This window comes from Pleurodeles waltl, chromosome 7, assembly GCF_031143425.1.
Source record: "Pleurodeles waltl isolate 20211129_DDA chromosome 7, aPleWal1.hap1.20221129, whole genome shotgun sequence".
In the NCBI taxonomy this organism is placed as follows: domain Eukaryota; kingdom Metazoa; phylum Chordata; class Amphibia; order Caudata; family Salamandridae; genus Pleurodeles; species Pleurodeles waltl.
Window position 1 is genome coordinate 1,048,436,793 of NC_090446.1, and position 20,861 is coordinate 1,048,457,653.

General features: G+C 42.9%; 1 protein-coding gene across 6 annotated transcripts in view; it reads left to right on the forward strand.

Annotated features, from left to right (window-relative positions):
• Window positions 1-20,861, forward strand: part of BPTF (bromodomain PHD finger transcription factor) — a 1,198,927-nt gene that overhangs the window by 60,153 nt on the left and 1,117,913 nt on the right. For all 6 annotated transcript variants that reach the window (XM_069199907.1, XM_069199908.1, XM_069199910.1 and 3 more), the window contains exon 2: window positions 13,828-14,650. In XM_069199907.1, coding sequence (XP_069056008.1) covers window positions 13,828-14,650 — 823 coding nt within the window. The remainder of the gene's footprint in view (window positions 1-13,827; window positions 14,651-20,861) is intronic.

Below are 20,861 nucleotides of genomic sequence, written 5' to 3' on the forward strand. Positions count from 1 at the left end.
TGAGGTTCTGGTTAGCAGAGCCTCAGTGAGACAGTTAGGCATTACACAGGGAACACATACATATAGGTCACAAACCTATGAGCACTGGGGTCCTGGCTAGCAGGGTCCCAATGAGACAGTGAAAACACCCTGACATACACTCACAAACAGGCCAAAAGTGGGGGTAACAAGGCTAGAAAGAGGCTACTTTCTCACAGGCACCCACACCAGCAACCCCTTCTCCCCCCTTCCATAACTAGAATAAGAGGTCGCAAATAATTGGCCCCTTCAGCGCTCACGTAGTTGCCCCAAGCAGTCTCCCCAGGTGTGCATCTCTTGTAGGAGGGCAATTACAATGCCATATCTCTTCAAATACAAATATACACTCCTTCTCTTCACTGGATGGCAAAGGCCTCTCACACTCGCAAGTCGCAACTTTCCAAGTCTGATCCATCGGTCAGGTGGTAACGATAAAAAATGCCCCTCCTTCCACATTAACCCCAATCCATCTCGTGTCTAAGACATACATCCCAGCATTCCTGCACCCAGTCAAGGTAGAGTCCCCCGCCGCATCCCGAGACACCATTGAATCAAGAACCCCAAACTTAACCTCTGCACCCAGGCAATGTGTTCAAACAACTGGAGGCTAGCATAACCAGACTAAAACTCTGAACCCACCGCCCCACCCCACCTGTGTAGACTGAAACTTCAGCCTCTACATTGCTGTTTGCTGAGAGTCCAACATTACAACGGAGTGGCGAGGCAAAGTGCACTCGAGTCGTCCCCATGAGACTGAAACCCTCTGTCTTCGCTGCACATCCACCGGCTGCCAATGTAAATATTTTGATGGGAGGAAAAGCATCTTTAACAAAAACATAACTACAACAATTCACCCCGCTCAACAAGGATATAGCATTTGTCAAAATCAGGCATCTGTAGCACCAACCCGCCTTCTTGTCCCTTATTTTAGCAGGCATAGATAACCTGCAACAGGACCCCACATCATTTAGTAAAACCAGGCTTGCACAGATAAGCCCCCATATCCCTGACCACAACAGCCATGACAGCGACTCAGACTCTGAAACACAGATGTTATCATTCAAATATGGAGCCAGCAGACCTCGCGGCAGCAAGACTCTGGCCAGAACCTCCCACACCAAGGGGAATGGTCACCACATCAGTACTGTCACTGAGCCCTCCAGCACTGACAGAAGGGTTCTCCAGTATCTGGTACGCAATTTGAGTCCCCAAGAGTGCCATCAAGGCGGACCACTATCCGTCCTGTACATTGGGACCTAGACTGGGCTACCAATACAAAAAATCAGCATCATTTTAATTGAGATCAGAGAGTCCTGAGGAAGTCAAAGGGGTATTCCCCAGATGAAACATGTGTTGATGATGTGAAAGGATTGTGACGGGTATATTGTTGAACAAAAGAAGAATAAAGAACACTGTAATCTAAACTATGGATGAACATTTCATTTGTGGACATTCATAATTCATGTTTTTCTTTGTCATATGAGTGCTGCTCTGCTGTAGTATTGTTGGGCTACCAATACCTCACAGTTCCCTCTCCTCCTTGCACTTATCTGTGGAGCAGCTGGGGTGCCTCTTTTTCGATCCGAAGGAGTCTTTCGCTCCACTCCCCCTAGCTTATCCAACCGATCATGGGCTGCCTCCTGGCACTTGAACAAGTGAACCTTACTGTCTCGTTGCACCCCGAGTCGTGCGGGAAACAGCAATCCATAATTGAGACCGAGGTCTCGCAATTGTTTTTTTATCAATACAAAACTTTTGCGCACACTCTGCCACACTCTGCCACTGAACTACTTAATTCTACTCCCCTCGACTCAACTCTACAACACTCCACTCCCCCCCACTCCATTCTACAACACTCCAACAAATCCCTACTCACAGTTCAAGCCATTAACTTTTAGCTCTGCTAAACAGCATGACAAAACACATTGCCTAAGCCAGTAGCTCTTGTATAAGCTCCACCTATTGGCCTTGCCAATGCTTTTTTTTTTCTTTTCTTAGTTCTATTCCATTTTATCTCTCTTGACCATAGGTATTTCTCTTCACATCACACCCTTCTTTGCCATCCCTGTGGCCCTCTAAGTCCCGCTCTTGAATGATTTCATTTTTTAGGTTGAGCATGCAAGCACTTTGACCTGTTGTAAGTGTTGTGGTCTTTTAACCGCGCTGCCCTGACGCTCATCACTTGCATTTGTGGGCTTGCCTTTCAAAAATCACTTGTCATTGGTAAATGCTTTACTTTTGTCTCACCTTGAGGCTGTTTTTATCACGCCTTGTAGGCTGCCCCTGTTACATGGATTATTACTCGACCGCTGATATACTTAAGCGTGGACAAACTTAGTTTTTTCTTTTGTCTCTCCCCTTCCTGCTGCATGGCGGCCATGGCGCTCACAACATGAACTCGATCAACGGTATTAAAGCGCTGGTCACATTGTTCACAGCTACCTAATCAGAGTAATTTCTTGTGATAAATACTCTACATAACACAGAAATCCTCAAAGTGAAAGAGCTCTCACGGCACAGCGCGAAAGCCTATACTGCAATATTCACTGCACTCTGGAAACTTCCCCCATAATGCTTTGCAGGACAACACCCTTTTGCTCAGTACTCAGCCTTTTGTGGTCCTAGGACAAAGGGACCAACACCAAAACGTTCAGAAAGATGTGCTCTTTCAGTTTACATCATCTCTGGAACCCCACACTAGGTTAGTTGGGACCCCAAAATAATAACTCCTCCGACCATTCAGTGTATTTTTAAGTGCTTTCATGTTTGGAACTTTTGTTAAATAGCTGAACGTAGTTTCTTTTAAGGGTTTTGTTTGTAATACGATCCCTGAAAATATATAAATCACTACTCCCTCTAGGGGATAAATATATGGTTACACTGCATTACTTTCACCTATTTTTTTAATGGTGTTATGAACTTTCGGGGCTAACAATATGGTTACATGACCATGCTTCTTACAATTGATATTTTTGTTATGATGTTTTGAACTTTACAGTCTAATGACAAAGGTTTATTTGAGATAAAGGTTTATCTGATAATTGTATATGTTTTAATAATCTCTCCTTTTTACAGTTATGACCATGATTCAGACCAACTTGACATCCTTATACCACTATGATAGTTGAACACTCTTGACATGTTTGGATGACCCTTTTAATTTTTCTCCTCTGTGTCTGTCTTGTGTCTTTTTTTGATGAAGTGTGTTAGCTAGCCAACAACTCTGATGATGGGGTGGTGAAAGTGGTATTCTATTGGAATAATCGCATGTTCTGCTTCAGAGTGAGTGAGGAAACACCTCAAAAGGAATGCAAAGAATGCAACACTTTGAGTAATTAATTTATTAAGGCACTTCCCAGGTTTCACACACACAAAGAATAACGTGAGCTTCTCTTTCAAGTGCAGCACACGTGCAAGTCTAATTATGATCACAGCAGTAGAACAATAATAATTACAGAAACAGAGAAAATGCAATACTTCATCAGTGGATAGTATACAGACTACGTATTCATGCATGTACAATGCAAAGCTAAAAAGAAGAATGAAAAATGCATCACCAGGGGGCTTGACAAATCAACATTATCCCTTTGTCTGCCAACTTCAGGACGTTGAACCTGAGCAACCGAAAACAGGGAGAATGTCTGGAATGGGATTATTTTCTAAGCAAAGCGTGCCTTCTCAGATGAGTTCCTTCTTACCAGCCCTGGAGCTTCCACTACTTATATACTTTAAACAACCCTAAAAGGAATATTCTAAGCCCCCTCCCATTAGGTCAGTTGTTGTTTAACATCAGTGTTGAAAGAGCACGTTTAGAGACTGGCCAAATCCCAGGGTGCACTTCCAAGACCAAGCTGTTCCCTGCTATCCCCTAAACATTCTCAGCCCGGTACATCTTATCATTACTACTCCCCCATGTTATATGGCCGTCCTTTGTGAGAAAGAGCGTAAAAACATTGCACAAGTTGTGCGCAGAAAAATTCCTGTGCCACTAATGTGACACTGTTTGAAGCTAAACACAAAATGGAGTCAGTGGTCAAGATGGAGCTGGTGGTTTAGTACAGATAGGTATTACAGCATGGCAGATTTAAATTGGGATGCTAAATAGCAACATTTTCATTTTTTGCTGCAGCTAGAGGAAGAAAGTAAATGGAAGTGTTCTAGTTTTATGCAGGGCCACTCAAATTATATGGCAGGAAAAGACAAATTTATGAGGCGGGGTTGACCAATTTATGTGGCAATAAAAGTCCAGTTATGAATTTGCAACGCTAGTAGCTCTAACTCAAGCAAATGCGAGACCGATTGCATTTAAAATGCTTGTTTTCAAATGGCATGTGTGATTGCCTCATTTCTTCATGCATCCTCCCAAATGAAATGTTGGGCACACCTTAATTCGTTTTCTTCACCTTCATGCCCATCAGATATACCACACTTGACCCCTCATCTTCCTCGTGTGTACTCTGCCTCAGGACCGAGCATATCTTTAAATGGGACTGTAGAATTGTAAGTGCGCACTACCCCAGTGTACCCGTTTTTATTCAGAAGTGCAGGTAAACTTCTATTAAAAGTAATGTACCCCACTATCAGGTACTTTGTACCTGGCCTTTTACAGCGCCTTGACCCACCTAAAACACTTTGCTTTCCACAGCCCACCCCCATGTGCTCTGATGTGCCTGCAAAGAGTGTTTCCTCAGTGGGGACCCCTGCTTTGTCCCTGCATCATTTGCTTACTTTTGCAATGGCAAGTGTAGTGCAGTGTTGTCTGTCCACTACGTCCCCTGTCTGCATGCTGTGCCAGGCACCATCCTGCCTGTCTGCTCTAGTGGCTCCATCGTTGCCCCTCATCTGCAGAGCCCCTGTACCTGGAGACTGAAGCAGTGTACAAATAAATGCCTTTTGACAGGCACCATTGGGCATATGTTTTAGTGATTTGTGCAGTAAACGCAGTACTATTGTAGTTATAGGTTCTGCTATGAAGCAGATGGCTAAAGCTGTCCTGGTGCTAGCTTTGAGGTCACACTCGCCGCTTGAGGCACTGTGACTGCGCACTGCCACCAAATTAGCTGCCTGCTTTGGTCACGTCACTGTACGACTTGTGAACACCATGCCTTGTGTCTGCTTTAGTGTCAAGTGTGCTCCTCCTGGAGTGAAATGCTGCTATCGCGCATTTCTCCCCATCCTTTAGATTAAAATCACATGCTGTAATGCTATTTGTATTTGACCACTGACTCCATCTTGACCACTGACTCTATTTTGTGCTTAGCTTCAGGTGCCGTCACATCGTTGGCGCAGGTATTTTTCCACACAGCTTGTTTTCTACACTGAACAAGTTTTTTTGCTCTTCTTACAAGAACAGGGAGCATATTGTGGGGAATGCGTAGGTTGTAAGAGTGTACCAGGGTGAGGATGTTTTCAGCAGAGAAAGGTACAGCTCTGTTTTCGGAATGCGCATTGGGGACTGGACAGTTCTTTTGCATGTGTTCGACACAGACCAAGTACAGCCAGCATGTAAAGTCAATAACTGAAGGGGGGATTGATCGCTAGAATCTTCCTGTTGAGTTAATTTAAGGTATATAACGCGGAGAAAACTTAACACTGTCACAGAGGAGCTCGATTTGGGAGTGGACGTACTGCCCAGTTAGATCCCGCTGGGGAAGTTCTCTTGTCTCACCGTTCGGAGTTCCCTGACTTGATGTTGGCAAGGATGCTGATGGATTTGACCCCCATGGTTATTCATTTTTATGCTTAATAATTATCCAGCTTGGCTGTGCACATATCATTTTTATTCTTAATTATCCAGCTTGGCTGTGTGTGTGTGTATGTCTATATATATATATATATATATGTTCGATGGCATGTATAGCTGCAGATACACATGCTCTGCACAGACCGCCATCTGGTGTTGGGCTCGGAGTGTTACAAGTTGTTTTTCTTCGAAGAAGTCTTTTCGAGTCACGAGACCGAGGGACTCCTCCCATTTCGACTCCATTGCGCATGGGCGTCGACTCAATCTTAGATTGTTTTTTTTCCGCCATCGGGTTCGGACGTGTTCCTTTTCGCTCCGGGTTTCGGGTCGGAAAGTTAGTTAGAATCTTGGAAAAAATCGTCGGTATTGTTTGCGTTTGGTATCGGGTTAGTTAGAACAAATCGACACCGAATTTTGAAGAGCTCCGGTGGCCCTTAGGGTTTTTTTTGATCCCCCGTCAGGGCCTGGTCGGCCCGGCCACGTGCGACTTCAAGGCTGATGGCAAGATTACATGACAACATTAGACCTAAAAGATGCGTATTTCCATATACCAATACATCCTTCACACAGGAAATACCTAAGGTTTGTATTCCAAGGAATACATTACCAATTCAAAGTGTTGCCATTCGGAATAACAACTGCGCCAAGAGTTTTTACAAAATGCCTGGCAGTAGTAGCTGCACATATCAGAAGGCAGCAAATACATGTGTTCCCGTACTTAGACGACTGGTTAATCAAAACCAACACGCTAAGACAGTGTTCACAGCACACAAAATATGTCATACAGACCCTTCACAGGCTAGGTTTCTCCAACTACGCGAAGTCACACCTTTTGCCGTGTCAGACACAGCAATACTTAGGAGCGACAATCAACACAGCAAAAGGGATTGCCACTCCAAGTCCACAAAGGGTTCAAACATTTCACAAGGTAATACAGGCCATGTATCCAACACAAAAGATACAAGTCAAAATGGTAATGAAACTCCTAGGCATGATGTCTTCATGCATAGCCATTGTCCCAAACGCAAGATTGCACATGAGGCCCTTACAACAGTGCCTAGCATCACAATGGTCACAAGCACAGGGTCAACTTCTAGATCTGGTGTTGATAGACCGCCAAACATACATCTCGCTTCTATGGTGGAACAGTAAAAATTTAAACCGAGGGCGTCCTTTCCAAGACCCAGTGCCACAATACGTCATAACGACGGATGCTTCCATGACAGGGTGGGGAGCACACCTCAATCAACACAGGACAATGGGACATACATCAGAGGCAGTTTCACATAAATCACTTAGAACTGTTAGCAGTATTTCTAGCGCTGAAAGCATTTCAACCCATAATAACCCAAAAATACATTCTTGTCAAAACAGACAACATGACAACAATGTATTATCTAAACAAACAAAGAGGGACACACTTGACACAGTTGTGCCTCCTAACACAAAAAATATGGCATTGGGCGATTCACAACCACATTTGCCTAATAGCACAATTTATTCCAGGGATTCAGAACCAGTTGGCAGACACTCTCTCAAGATCACCAACAAACCCACGAATGGGAAATTCACCCCCAAATACTAAACAATTACTTTCAAATTTGGGGAACACCTCAAATAGATCTATTTGCAACAAAGGAAAACTCAAAATGCCAAAACTTCGTATCCAGGTACCCACAAGATCAATCCCAAGGCAATGCTCTATGGATGAACTGGTCAGGGATATTTGCGTACGCTTTTCCCCCTCTCCCTCTCCTTCCATATCTAGTAAACAGGTTGAGTCAAAACAAACTCATACTAATAGCACCAACATGGGCAAGGCAACCTTGGTACACAACACTACTAGACCTTTCAGTAGTACCTCATGTCAAACTACCCAACAGACCAGATCTGTTAACACAACACAAACAACAGATCAGACATCCAAATCCAGCATCGTTGAATCTAGCAATTTGGCTCCTGAAATCCTAGAATTCGGGCACTTAGACCTCACACAGGAATGTATGGAGGTCATAAAACAAGCTAGAAAACCTACCACTAGACACTGCTATGCAAATAAGTGGAAAAGATTTGTTTATTACTGCCATAATAATCAAATTCAACCTTTACACGCATCTGCAAAAGAAATAGTAGGATACTTACTACATTTGCAAAAATCTAACCTAGCTTTCTCTTCCATTAAAATACATCTTACGGCAATTTCTGCTTACCTACAAATTACGCACTCAATTTCATTGTTTAGGATACCAGTCATAAAGGCGTTTATGGAAGGCCTAAAGAGAATTATACCACCAAGAACACCACCAGTTCCTTCATGGAACCTCAACATTGTCCTAACACGACTCATGGGTCCACCTTTTGAGCCCATGCACTCTTGTGAAATGCAATACTTAACGTGGAAAGTTGCATTTTTAATTGCCATCACATCTCTAACAAGAGTGAGTGAAATTCAAGCATTTACCATTCAAGAACCATTTATTCAAATACACAAAAATAAAGTTGTTCTACGGACCAATCCTAAATTTTTACCAAAAGTAATCTCACCGTTCCACTTAAATCAAACGGTAGAATTACCAGTGTTCTTCCCACAGCCAGATTCTGTAGCTGAAAGAGCACTACATACATTAGACATCGAAAGAGCACTAATGTACTACATTGACAGAACAAAACTAATTCGAAAGACAAAACAACTATTTATCGCCTTTCAAAAACCTCATACAGGAAATCCAATTTCAAAACAAGGCATTGCTAGATGGATAGTTAAGTGCATTCAAACCTGCTATCTTAAAGCTAAAAGAGAACTGCCTATTACACCAAAGGCACACTCAACCAGAAAGAAAGGTGCTACCATGGCCTTTCTAGGAAATATTCCAATGAACGAAATATGTAAGGCAGCAACATGGTCTACGCCTCATACATTTACCAAGCACTACTGTGTAGATGTGCTAACTGCACAACAAGCAACAGTAGGTCAAGCTGTATTAAGAACATTATTTCAAACTACTTCAACTCCTACAGGCTGAACCACCGCTTTTGGGGAGATAACTGCTTACTAGTCTATGCACAGCATGTGTATCTGCAGCTACACATGCCATTGAACGGAAAATGTCACTTACCCAGTGTACATCTGTTCGTGGCATTAGTTGCTGCAGATTCACATGCGCCCACCCGCCTCCCCGGGAGCCTGTAGCCGTTTCGAAGTAGATCTTAAAACATTTGTACATTTGTAAATCTATTACTTAAAACGTTATTATGTACATACGCATTCACTCCATTGCATGGGCACTATTACTAGCATACACAACTCCTACCTCACCCTCTGCGGGCAAAACAATCTAGATGGAGTCGACGCCCATGCGTAATGGAGTCGAAATGGGAGGAGTCCCTCGGTCTCGTGACTCGAAAAGACTTCTTCGAAGAAAAACAACTTGTAACACTCCGAGACCAACACCAGATGGCGGACTGTGCACAGCATGTGAATCTGTAGCGACTAATGCCACAAACAGATGTACACTGGGTAAGTGACATTTTCCATATATTTCACTTCATACAGGGAGTGCAGAATTATTAGGCAAGTTGTATTTTTGAGGATTAATTTTATTATTGAACAACAACCATGTTCTCAATGAACCCAAAAAACTCATTAATATCAAAGCTGAATATTTTTGGAAGTAGTTTTTAGTTTGTTTTTAGTTTTAGCTATGTTAGGGGGATATCTGTGTGTGCAGGTGACTATTACTGTGCATAATTATTAGGCAACTCAACAAAAAAAAATATATACCCATTTCAATTATTTATTATTACCAGTGAAACCAATATAACATCTCAACATTCACAAATATACATTTCTGACATTCAAAAACAAAATAAAAACAAATCAGTGACCAATATAGCCACCTTTCTTTGCAAGGACACTCAAAAGCCTGCCATCCATGGATTCTGTCAGTGTTGTGATCTGTTCACCATCAACATTGCGTGCAGCAGCAACCACAGCCTCCCAGACACTGTTCAGAGAGGTGTACTGTTTTCCCTCCTTGTAAATCTCACATTTGATGATGGACCACAGGTTCTCAATGGGGTTCAGATCAGGTGAACAAGGAGGCCATGTCATTAGATTTCCTTCTTTTATACCCTTTCTTGCCAGCCACGCTGTGGAGTACTTGGACGCGTGTGATGGAGCATTGTCCTGCATGAAAATCATGTTTTTCTTGAAGGATGCAGACTTCTTCCTGTACCACTGCTTGAAGAAGGTGTCTTCCAGGAACTGGCAGTAGGACTGGGAGTTGAGCTTGACTCCATCCTCAACCCGAAAAGGCCCCACAAGCTCATCTTTGATGATACCAGCCCAAACCAGTACTCCACCTCCACCTTGCTGGCGTCTGAGTCGGACTGGAGCTCTCTGCCCTTTACCAATCCAGCCACGGGCCCATCCATCTGGCCCATCAAGACTCACTCTCATTTCATCAGTCCATAAAACCTTAGAAAAATCAGTCTTGAGATATTTCTTGGCCCAGTCTTGACGTTTCAGCTTGTGTGTCTTGTTCAGTGGTGGTCGTCTTTCAGCCTTTCTTACCTTGGCCATGTCTCTGAGTATTGCACACCTTGTGCTTTTGGGCACTCCAGTGATGTTGCAGCTCTGAAATATGGCCAAACTGGTGGCAAGTGGCATCGTGGCAGCTGCACGCTTGACTTTTCTCAGTTCATGGGCAGTTATTTTGCGCCTTGGTTTTTCCACACGCTTCTTGCGACCCTGTTGACTATTTTGAATGAAACGCTTGATTGTTCGATGATCACGCTTCAGAAGCTTTGCAATTTTAAGAGTGCTGCATCCCTCTGCATGATATCTCACTATTTTTGACTTTTCTGAGCCTGTCAAGTCCTTCTTTTGACCCATTTTGCCAAAGGAAAGGAAGTTGCCTAATAATTATGCACACCTGATATAGGGTGTTGATGTCATTAGACCACACCCCTTCTCATTACAGAGATGCACATCACCCAATATGCTTAATTGGTAGTAGGCTTTCGAGCCTATACAGCTTGGAGTAAGACAACATGCATAAAGAGGATGATGTGGTCAAAATACTCATTTGCCTAATAATTCTGCACTCCCTGTATATTAATTGTTGATGTATTGCACTTTTTTCTGTCTGTCATTGTTTAACTGTTGTGAGTATTGACATTTACACGTATTTTACTGCATTCAAGTTAAATGCTCATGTTCATATTTTCCTGTGCTTCAATTTGATATCTGGGAAGTGTCTTAATAAATTAATTACTCAAATAGAAAATTAATTACACCTGGGTTCTTCTGGTTAATTGTCACTGATGGGGGTCTGAACTTTTCATTACATTACGGAGCTACTGAATATTTGACTTCACCGGTTTCGTTGTTTCCCCTGTCTTTGAGCCAATATATTTTATCTTTGCACTCACCAGTTGTGCGCTTTTTCTCGCTAACTTTTTGTACATAAGTGCACAGCTTATCTTCATGGATGACTCTCCAATCGTAAGGTATACATGTATTAAGGTACATTTATCAAGGTGCTGGAATCTTATAAAATATATATTGGTTAAGGGAGGCAGGGCACAGCAGACATCTGCGTCTTCTGTAAAGACACCACCAACCCCTTTTGGTGCCAAACATTGAGTTAGCAACTAAGTTCACGTTAAGTCAGAGCGCTAATAAGAGAATTCACAAATTTGTGTAAACACATTGCCACAGCCAGTAGCTCTCGCATAGGCAAGCCCCATTGGCTTTGCCAATGCTTGTTTCGATCTGACTCTCCCATCATGTCCTGAGATCACTTTTGAGCAACAGCGGTCCTAGGCTAGCAATAAATGTCTGGCTCCCTTCCCTCCATTAGTCCGTGATAAAGAATACACATGGCACCTCTGTCAGCCTTTGCACAATTACCCTCCTTTTTTGCCTTCTTTCAAATGACAGCCCAATGGGCATTTTCAACACCAATCCCATTCATCTACTTGATTCTTGAAATGTTGTTTTTATGTAGTAAGAAAACAAAACATGTCCAGGTGTGCTATTCATGCAGAATATTTTACTGAAGCCTGATCTACTGTATCACTTCAAAAGTACTGATAATTCCTTTTATGTAAACTTGTGTTTTTACCCCAGCAGACATTTCTTTTTTTATGCTGTTGTATCTATTTTCAGCGCCCAGATTGTAACATTACTCTACTAGGGTATCTTTCTTGTTTGTGAAAACCGGCTTCCTCTTTGTCAGCATCTATTATGCGCTGAAGTTCATGCACTTGTTTTGCTTACCATATATGGCAGAGAGCAACTGTCTAAGTTAAAAATTGTCATAAAAAAATAGTCACTTTCTAGGATGTTTGCTACAGGATGCTTTAACCTGCTTTATTAAATGTTGCACTTTATATCGTCGTTTGAGTTCAATTGAAGTGTCTATGATTTTATTGGTTTCCAGAAATTACTACATCACAGGATTTTGGGAAAGCACGGAAAACATATCTATTTGTGTGGTTATTCCATCATTGATTGTTATATTATAGAGAGTGCAAATATTGTTTCATTGCCCTTAAATTAATCTATCTCTACAATGCCACACTCCCGTCAGTACAGTATAAAAGCCACTATATACCAGTTGAATTGATGAGTGAATGTGGCATCAGTAAATATATAGAGATTCTTTTGTAGGATTTGGAATTATCAGACCACACCGATACTAACATGTATACAATACTTTTTTGTCCATTGTAATTGTGTTGCCTAAAGCACTTTAAGAAAAATTCTAGTTTGTTTCACTCAAGTAATATCTAGAACAGTGGAGGTAATTGTTTTAGCACTGAATAACTTGGTTATGCACTCGAGTTATAATTTTTTCCTGTTGTCCCTAAGCAGGTAATGATGCAACCTTGTTGCCATTACCACTTTGATAAAGAAATGTAACAAAAATGTGAAAGATTTCTAATAATTCTACGTAGCTCTGTACTTTGGCTGCTCTTTTTAGAGTAAATAATACACTTGGATTTCATGGCTATTTGCAGAGGGTAGCAGCATTCTGCTTGATTTATTTTGTTCTGAATAGCATACTTAAAGCCCCAAACTGTATGATAAAATACTGTTAATATGGCTGCCAGATATTATATGTGTATTTATAGATCTTCTTGTAACCAAACATATGAATAAGCAAAATGCTTATCCTAAAATAAGATTTGGCAGTGAGATGGATTTTCTTCATGCCATTTCTGTTCATGGACCTTATTTAGTGTTACATTCCATGGGGCTGAACACACTGCAGACTTCCCTGCTTTTTTGCATCTCTTATGTCGGAGAATCCTTTTTTACCCCTTATGGACTCGTTTTTTCCTTCCTCCTCTACCTTTTCACACTGTTCTCATCACCACCCGCTCCTGTGTCCATCCCTTCCAAACACCTATACTCTCCAGCTCTTCCGTCCAAAACAGGCAGTGTGATAGGTTACCTTGCTCACTTCCATTGCTGTTGTAGTCCCCTTTGCCAGCTGGCTTCAGCCATTGAATTCTGGTTTCTCAGTTGTTTGCCTCTCCTGCTCCTCTGCCAGCCTTTATTTTTTCTGGCCCTACAACAGATTGTGAAAAAGATCTCAATTTTTAACCTGTTTTGCAGTGCACAGCTTTTCAGACTTTCTCTTGTAGTCTGTCATGGTGCTTCTTCTCGGGGCTGAGTGAACTACAGTAGTTGGTAAGGAAAGGCTCGCTGTCAATATCTGTGGAGTGCAGGCACTGAGTCCTAAGACGTTTCTGTTGTAACTTGACTTTATAATACCCATGTATGTTACAGGTTATATTTGATGTAACTCAAATTCATTAACTTGTACCAAAAATGTTTGACCTTTTTAGAAGGTTTTTGCTCTATCTTCATAATTGTGGTGTTTTAGACTGTAGGCCAGCAGACATTTCATAAACACAGGTGTGTTGTTGAAGAGAGGTAGTTGTGAAATTCTTAATACAGGTGTTTTCACAGTTGAATGGAAATCTCTTTGATATTAGTATGATGGTTTAATGTTTTAAATTGCATAAGTAATAGTTCCTACTTTGTTTTGCAGGAAGGCGAAAACCAAGGGTTCATCGACCTCGCTCCCCCATTTTGGAAGAAAAAGACATCCCCCCTCTTGAACTTCCTAAATCTTCAGAAGATCTGATGGTGCCCACAGAGCACATATTGGAAGTTAATGCCGTCTATGAGGTACTGCGCAACTTTGGTACGGTTTTACGGCTATCTCCTTTTCGTTTTGAAGATTTCTGCGCTGCTCTAATGTGCCAGGAACAATGTACTCTCCTGGCAGAGACGCACATAGCGCTTTTGAAAGCTGTTCTACGTGAAGAAGATATTTCCAATACTACCTTTGGACCCGCGGACATCAAAGACAGCGTGAATTCTACTTTGTATTTTATTGACGGAATGACGTGGCCTGAAATTGTGAGAGTGTACTGCGAGAGTGACGTGGAATACCATCATGTTCTTCCTTATCAAGAAATGGAGGATTATCCATACGGACCAATAAACAGTAAAATCAAAGTTCTACATTTTTTAGTGGATCAATTTCTTACAACAAATATTGCACGGGAGGAATTAATGTCTGAAGGTGTTATCCAATATGATGACCATTGTAGGGTCTGTCACAAACTGGGGGATTTACTGTGCTGTGAAACCTGTTCTGCAGTATACCACTTGGAGTGTGTTAAACCACCACTTGAGGAGGTACCAGAGGATGAATGGCAGTGTGAAGTCTGTGTGGCACACAAGGTTCCAGGTGTGCATGATTGTGTCCCTGAAATCCAAAAAAATAAACCCTATATTCGACATGAACCAATTGGATACGACAGACACAGACGAAAATACTGGTTCCTGAATCGTCGGATTATTGTGTAAGTAAAAGTGGGATTTGTAATTTGTGTTTTGAGTAAGCATTGTAAATTAATCTAGATGAACAGATTGAAGTTGCGTGGTTCTTGTTTGTTTCGTTACTTATGTATACAGTTAGGTTTGTGTAGTAGAAATATACACTTTGAAGTGAACATTGGTTGAGAAGGGAATTGTTTTTCTTACAGCTGTAAATGAAGGACAGCATACATTTTTTTTTAGGTGTAATGTACAATATCTCTGCAGTATAATTATTAGTGTTTTTTAAATAAATCACCTACCAAATCATTGTAAATTTAAAATTAGTGCTCATCATTGTAGTGGCTGGATGTTCCATCATGTTACTGAAAAACCCATTGGCTAGATCTTGAGTTGTCCTAGTTTGTAGTAATGAACAGGCTGTAGCATCATTTATTCGTGCAATCACGCTTTTGGTGTACAGTGCCTGGAGCTCAACAAAAAATGTGTAGCTTCTAAAAGATGCTGCTTTGTGCAGATTCTGATCTTATCCTCAAGGCTCCAGACTGGTTCTAGAATTTCTGCTCAGCAATAAGTCTTATGTTGTGTGATGGCATTTGGTTATATTTGGTGCCCTATGTCAGTTTGTTTTTCTCCAACCAGCAAGGATATTGAGCTGATCTTTATTTACTGTTTAAATCTCCAGCAAATTAAATATTGACAAGTTCAAATGTTACCTCATAGGATCTTCGGGTGTAACCCTGTCCATGGTGTCACAAGATGATTTTTTTCATCAGCTGCACACACAATTCAATTTCCCTAAGGTTCCTCATTAACACCCCCCCCCCCCCCATATGAAGGAGATGTTGTAATCTTCTGTGAGGAAATAACCACTCTCCAGGTACTGATCAAAGACTTTGCCACACTGTTAAACGCCACCGATCTTATCTTCGTATTAGGAAATTATCATGGTTCTCCAAAGGATAAGGCAGGAGTTCCTGGCTCAATCGACCAACTCTTCTCATGCCAAGGCCTTTCGAAAGGCCATGTTGCACGTTTTGACCATGATCCTTTATTACTTTCTGCCAGTCCCAAGGATGACCTTGATCCTACGTGGTAGATGATTCTGACCTGATGGTACCTTCCTCTGCACCACCACAGGCTCAGATCTTGGTGTTGGCTCTGAGGAAGCCCCTGACTAGCAAGTTGCTGACCATTTACCTTAGACATCAATCATGGTACTGCCCGCTAAGTAGCCTGAGCCATCAAAGTGAAAAGTATTTTTATTGAATTTTCATTGACATATTAATAGAGAGTGGACTAGCATTGTGAAGACTTGATTTTCATAAACATTCTTAAAAACATTCTTGATGTTCTCAAAACATTCATTACCCTTCACCACTAAAAAACAATAAAAAAAAAAATCTCCCCTCCCCCTTAGTTGCAGTTCACTTAATCCATAGGTTGTTGACAAATGGAATATGTCATTGAATAACACTTTAGCTGCTGGCTTCCCCAAACCACCCCCCTTCATAACGTTTTGTCCACATAAGCTATCCACGCCATATTTGCATCCTTTTTTCCCAACATCCTAGGGATTCTAAAGGTACCCAGAGTTTGTGGGTTCCCCTGGAGGAGACCAAGAAAATTGCCAAAATACAGCAAAAATTTCGGTTTTTTCAGAAAAATGGGGAAAAGGGCTGCAGAAGAAAGCATTTGTATTTTCCCTGAAAATTGTATCAACAAAGGGGTTTTCAGTACAAAAATCACCATCTTGTGCTTTCAACCTCCTTTTAGTTAGTGACAGAAATGGGTGTGAAACCAATGCTGGATCCCGGATAGCTAAACATTTCTGAAAAATTCTAAATTCTGAATTAAGCAGGGGGTCATTTTTGTAGAGCCTTCAAGGTTTTCCTACAGAAAGTAACAGCTAAAATAAAAAATATAATTGAAATTGAGCTAAAAAAAAACAGGCATTTTTCTCCACGTTTTCCTGCGATGTCAGATTCGTGAAAGCAATATACCGTTACATCTGCTGGACTCTTCTGGTTGCGGGGGTATATAGGACTCGTAGGTTTATCAAGAACTCTAGGTACCCAGAGCCAATAAAAGAGCTGCACCTTGCAATGGGTGTTCATTCTATGCCAGGTATACACCAATTCATTTGCTGAAATATAAAGTGTGAAAATAGGTATCAAGAAAACCTTTGTATTTCCAAAATGGTTAAAGGTGTTGAAAAGCAGTGGTTATTTGCACATCTCTGAATTCTGGAGTCCCCATACTAGCATGTGAATTACAGGGCATTTATCAAATAGACTTCTTTTTTTATACACTGTCATACATTTGGAAGGAAAAAATGTAGAGAAAGACAAGGGGCAAGAACACTTGTTCTGCTATTCTGTGTTACCTCTCCCGATAAAAATGGCACCTCACTTGCATGGGTAGGCCTAATGCCTGTGACAGGAAACGCAACATGGACACATCACATTTTCCCCAAAGAAAGCAGAGCTGTTTTTTGCAAAGTGCCTAGCTGTGAATTTTGGCCTCTAGCTCAGTTGGCACCTAGGGAAACCTACCAAACCTGTGCATTTTTTAAAAGCTAGGCATCTAGGGGAATCCAGGATGGGGTGACTTGTGAGGCCTTCACCAGGCTTTGTTACCCAGAATCCTTTGCATACCTCAAAATTTGACCCAAAAACACTTTCCTCACATTTCAGTGACAGAAAGTTCTGGAATCTGAGAGGAGCCACAAATTTCCTTCCACGCAGTGTTTTCCCAAGTCCCCCAATAAAAATGGTGCCTCACTTGTGTGGGTAGGACTAGTAGTGCCTGTGAAAAGAAATTCTCCAAAACACTATCTGGACACATACAAATTATCAAATACAAAAGTACCTGTTTTTTTTGGTTGGCAGGGGTTTGTTTGGAGAGCGAGCTTGCGTTTTTGGTCCTGAGCTCAGCAACCATAAGGGGAAATCTACCAAACCCAGACATTTGACATCTAGACACCCAAGGGAATCCAGGGAGGTGTGACTTGCGTGGATCCTCCAGTGTTTTCTTGCCCAGAATCCTCAGCAAACCTCAAATTTAGCACACAAAAAATATTTTTTTCCCCACATTTCTGTGTGGAATCATTACACCGTGACCAATTTCCTACCACCCAACGTTCCCCCTCAGTCTTCCGGGAAAAAATGATACCTCACTTGTGTAGGTGGGTCAAGTGCCTGTGACAGGGAAGAGCCAAAAATATTTCAAAATTAAGGGGGAACCAAAGTGGGTCCAAAAGGGCAGTTTGAAAAAAATACATTTCAAGGCTGACAAGTGGGGCATAATTTTTATCGGCATAGATGAGACAATGCTGGGGTTTAGGAATTTTGTGGATTCCTGCAGATTCTGGAAGGTTCCATTGCAAAAATGTAGAAACAATGGGTGGTTTCCTGCAATGTTGGAGGTTTGCAGGGCATTATGGGTAAGAAAATGGTGCGGGTGCACGTGAAGTACACCACCCTGGACTCACACAGATGTTTAGTTTTCATATATGTCTAGGTCTTGTGGATTTCTCTTCATGGCAGCGTCCCAAAATCCAAAACGTGGAGCCCTCAACATTCCAAGTGGGACGATTTTGAGAGTTAGCCAAGCTCTCATGGCCCAAATGTAAAACCAGAACCCAAATAATCAAATGTCCTCTTGCTTGCCGTGGGATAAGATATTTTAGTGTGCTGGGGGAGCTGAAAGACTGTTACCCCCTAGTAGACTTTTTGTCCCCCCCCCCCGGTGTGTGGTTCTGGGTTAAATGTCCAATCTGCCAAATAGTGGCTAGAACAACTTTGGCCCCATTTCTTTGGGGTGGGGGCTTGGCCCTACTCCCACCCTCTTATTTTGGAAAAAAATAAAAATATATTCTGTGTCCTCTGGTGGGCTTGGGGGCATGTGGGCCTTCCAAAAATAGGCCGATCTGCCCCCAAGGGGTCCGATATGGCCAACAGTAATGTGCCTCCAAGGGGAGCGACCCGTGCCCAAAGGTGCTTGCACCCCTCCGCCCCCAAAAACAAAACACACACACACACACCAATCCCTGGTGCCTAAATGTTTTCTGCCCCCCCAGGGGCGGATAGGCCTAATAGAAATAGGCCGATCAGCCCCCATGGGGAGCAGAAATTACTTAGAACAAATTTGCATCACCCCTCCACCAGGGAAGCGACCCTTGCCTAAGGGGTTGTTTCCCTTGCGTGCGTGAAAGTGGCGCAAAAAGAAAGTCCCCATGGCCTAGTGGTTTCTGCCCCACTTGGGGACAGATTGGCCTAAATAAATCGGCCAATCTGCCCCCAAGGGGGGGCCGAAATGGCCCAAAATAAATTTGCCGCCCCCAGTTGAACGACCCTTGCCTAAGGGGTTGCTCCCCTTGCGTGAAATTGACACACAAAAAAAAAAAATCCCTGGTGTCTAGTGGTTTGATTGGCGTAATAAAAATAGGCCAATCTGCCCCCCCAAGGTGGGTAGAAGTGGCCTAAAGACAATTTGCCCCTCCAGGGAAGCTCCCCACATATAAGAAAAGGAAATAAAAAATCCCTGGTGCCTAGAGGTGAGCACTCCCCTGTCCATCACTACCCCAGGAGAGGTGCCCAGAGCTCCTTCAGGTGGCCATTTCATTCTGCCATCTTGAATCCAAGGTGGCGAGAGGCCTCTGGGAGCAACTCAGGGGCCAGGTCAGGCAGGTAACGTCACACCCCTCCCCTGATAGGTGGTCACCCTGCTAAATGACCAGTCCCCCTTCCTGGGCTGTTAGGGGACTCCCTTTTGGATGGGGTCCTCAGATTCAATGTGCAAGATTCCAGCAGGGCTCCTCTGTGTCGCTTACTTGAACTTCTGGCCAACTGGACTGCAACTGGATCCTCCAGGAACTGACAATCTGGAACTCCAGCGACAACTCCGCTTTGCAACATTGTTTCTGTGGCTCCTTTCAGCAAATGCAACATTCCCCTGTCTTGCATCCAATGAGGGTGACAAGTCTTCAGCCTGCTCAAGAAGCAAGAAAGAATGTCCCTTGGAGTGAAGGAGTGACTCCCCTGGATCCGCAGGCACCCAGTGCAATGACGACCGGCTGCGTGGATCCTCTCTCCTCCGTAACTGCGTGGATCCTGCACCACAGGTGGTGGTCTGGAATGGTCCCCTTGGTCATCAATATCAGCTGTCAAACTTGGGAGATGGTAAGCCTTTGCCTCTCCTTGCAGGACAGTACCCCTGTGCACCATGATTCTTACAGCTACCAAGGCTTGTTGGCTCTTCTTCCAAGGGATATTGAGGCTCCTTGTAGCCCCGGCCTCCAGCAATCTTCCTTGCAAAGTACAGTCTCCTGCCTGTTGCTCCAACAATGTGTGGAACTGCTCTCCAGGTGTGCTGAGTGGGCCTTACTGTGACTCCGTTCCTTGCTGCCTGTGAGGACTCCAACCTTGACTTCTTGCTCTCCTCACTGCTGAGGGTCACCTGGGATTCCCCTCCGTGGGTTGAGTCCACCTGAACCTTCCTGGTCCCTGGCAGCTCTGCAACTCTTATTCTGGATCTCTTGTCTTTGCCAAGGTTTGTTGGTGGTTCCTCACACCACTGACTGACTGCAACTCTTCGTCTGACACGGGACATCAACTGCATCACTCCTGTATCTCTTCTTCTGCTCCTGTGCTGCATAGTCGACTCGTTGTCTTCACCGCCGACCTGGTCCTGCATCTCCAGAAGAGTGGGTAGTGGCTCCTGCCCCAATGGGCACTCCAACTCAAACTGGACTTGGTCCCTTTCATTTGCAGGTCCTCTTCTCTCAGGATCCACCTTATGGTTTCTTCCAGTCTTGCTTGGGTCTTCCACAGTCCTTTTACAAAGTTTACTTGTGGGTTTGAGAAAAGCCAGGTACTTACCTCTTCTCTCCCCGTCGCTAGGGGGCACCCTTGTACGTACCTTTTGGAGTTCCTAGTTCCTCCAGCTCCCCTCTAGAGGTTCCACTTCCTTGTGTGGGGGACTGACTTCAGCATTCCACTTACTTAGTATATGATTTGGTCTCTCCCTAGGGTCTCCATTTTATTCTGTTATTTCATTGTTTTCTACTGTCTCTATGCCAGTTATTGATTTCTGATTTGTATATAATAGTGTGTTTACTCACCTGCTAGTGGAGTATTGCCCATTCAGTATTTTAGTATTTGTGTTACCATAATAAAATACCTTTATTTTTGTAACACTGTGTGGTTCTTTTCATGTGAGTAAAGTGCTGCGCGA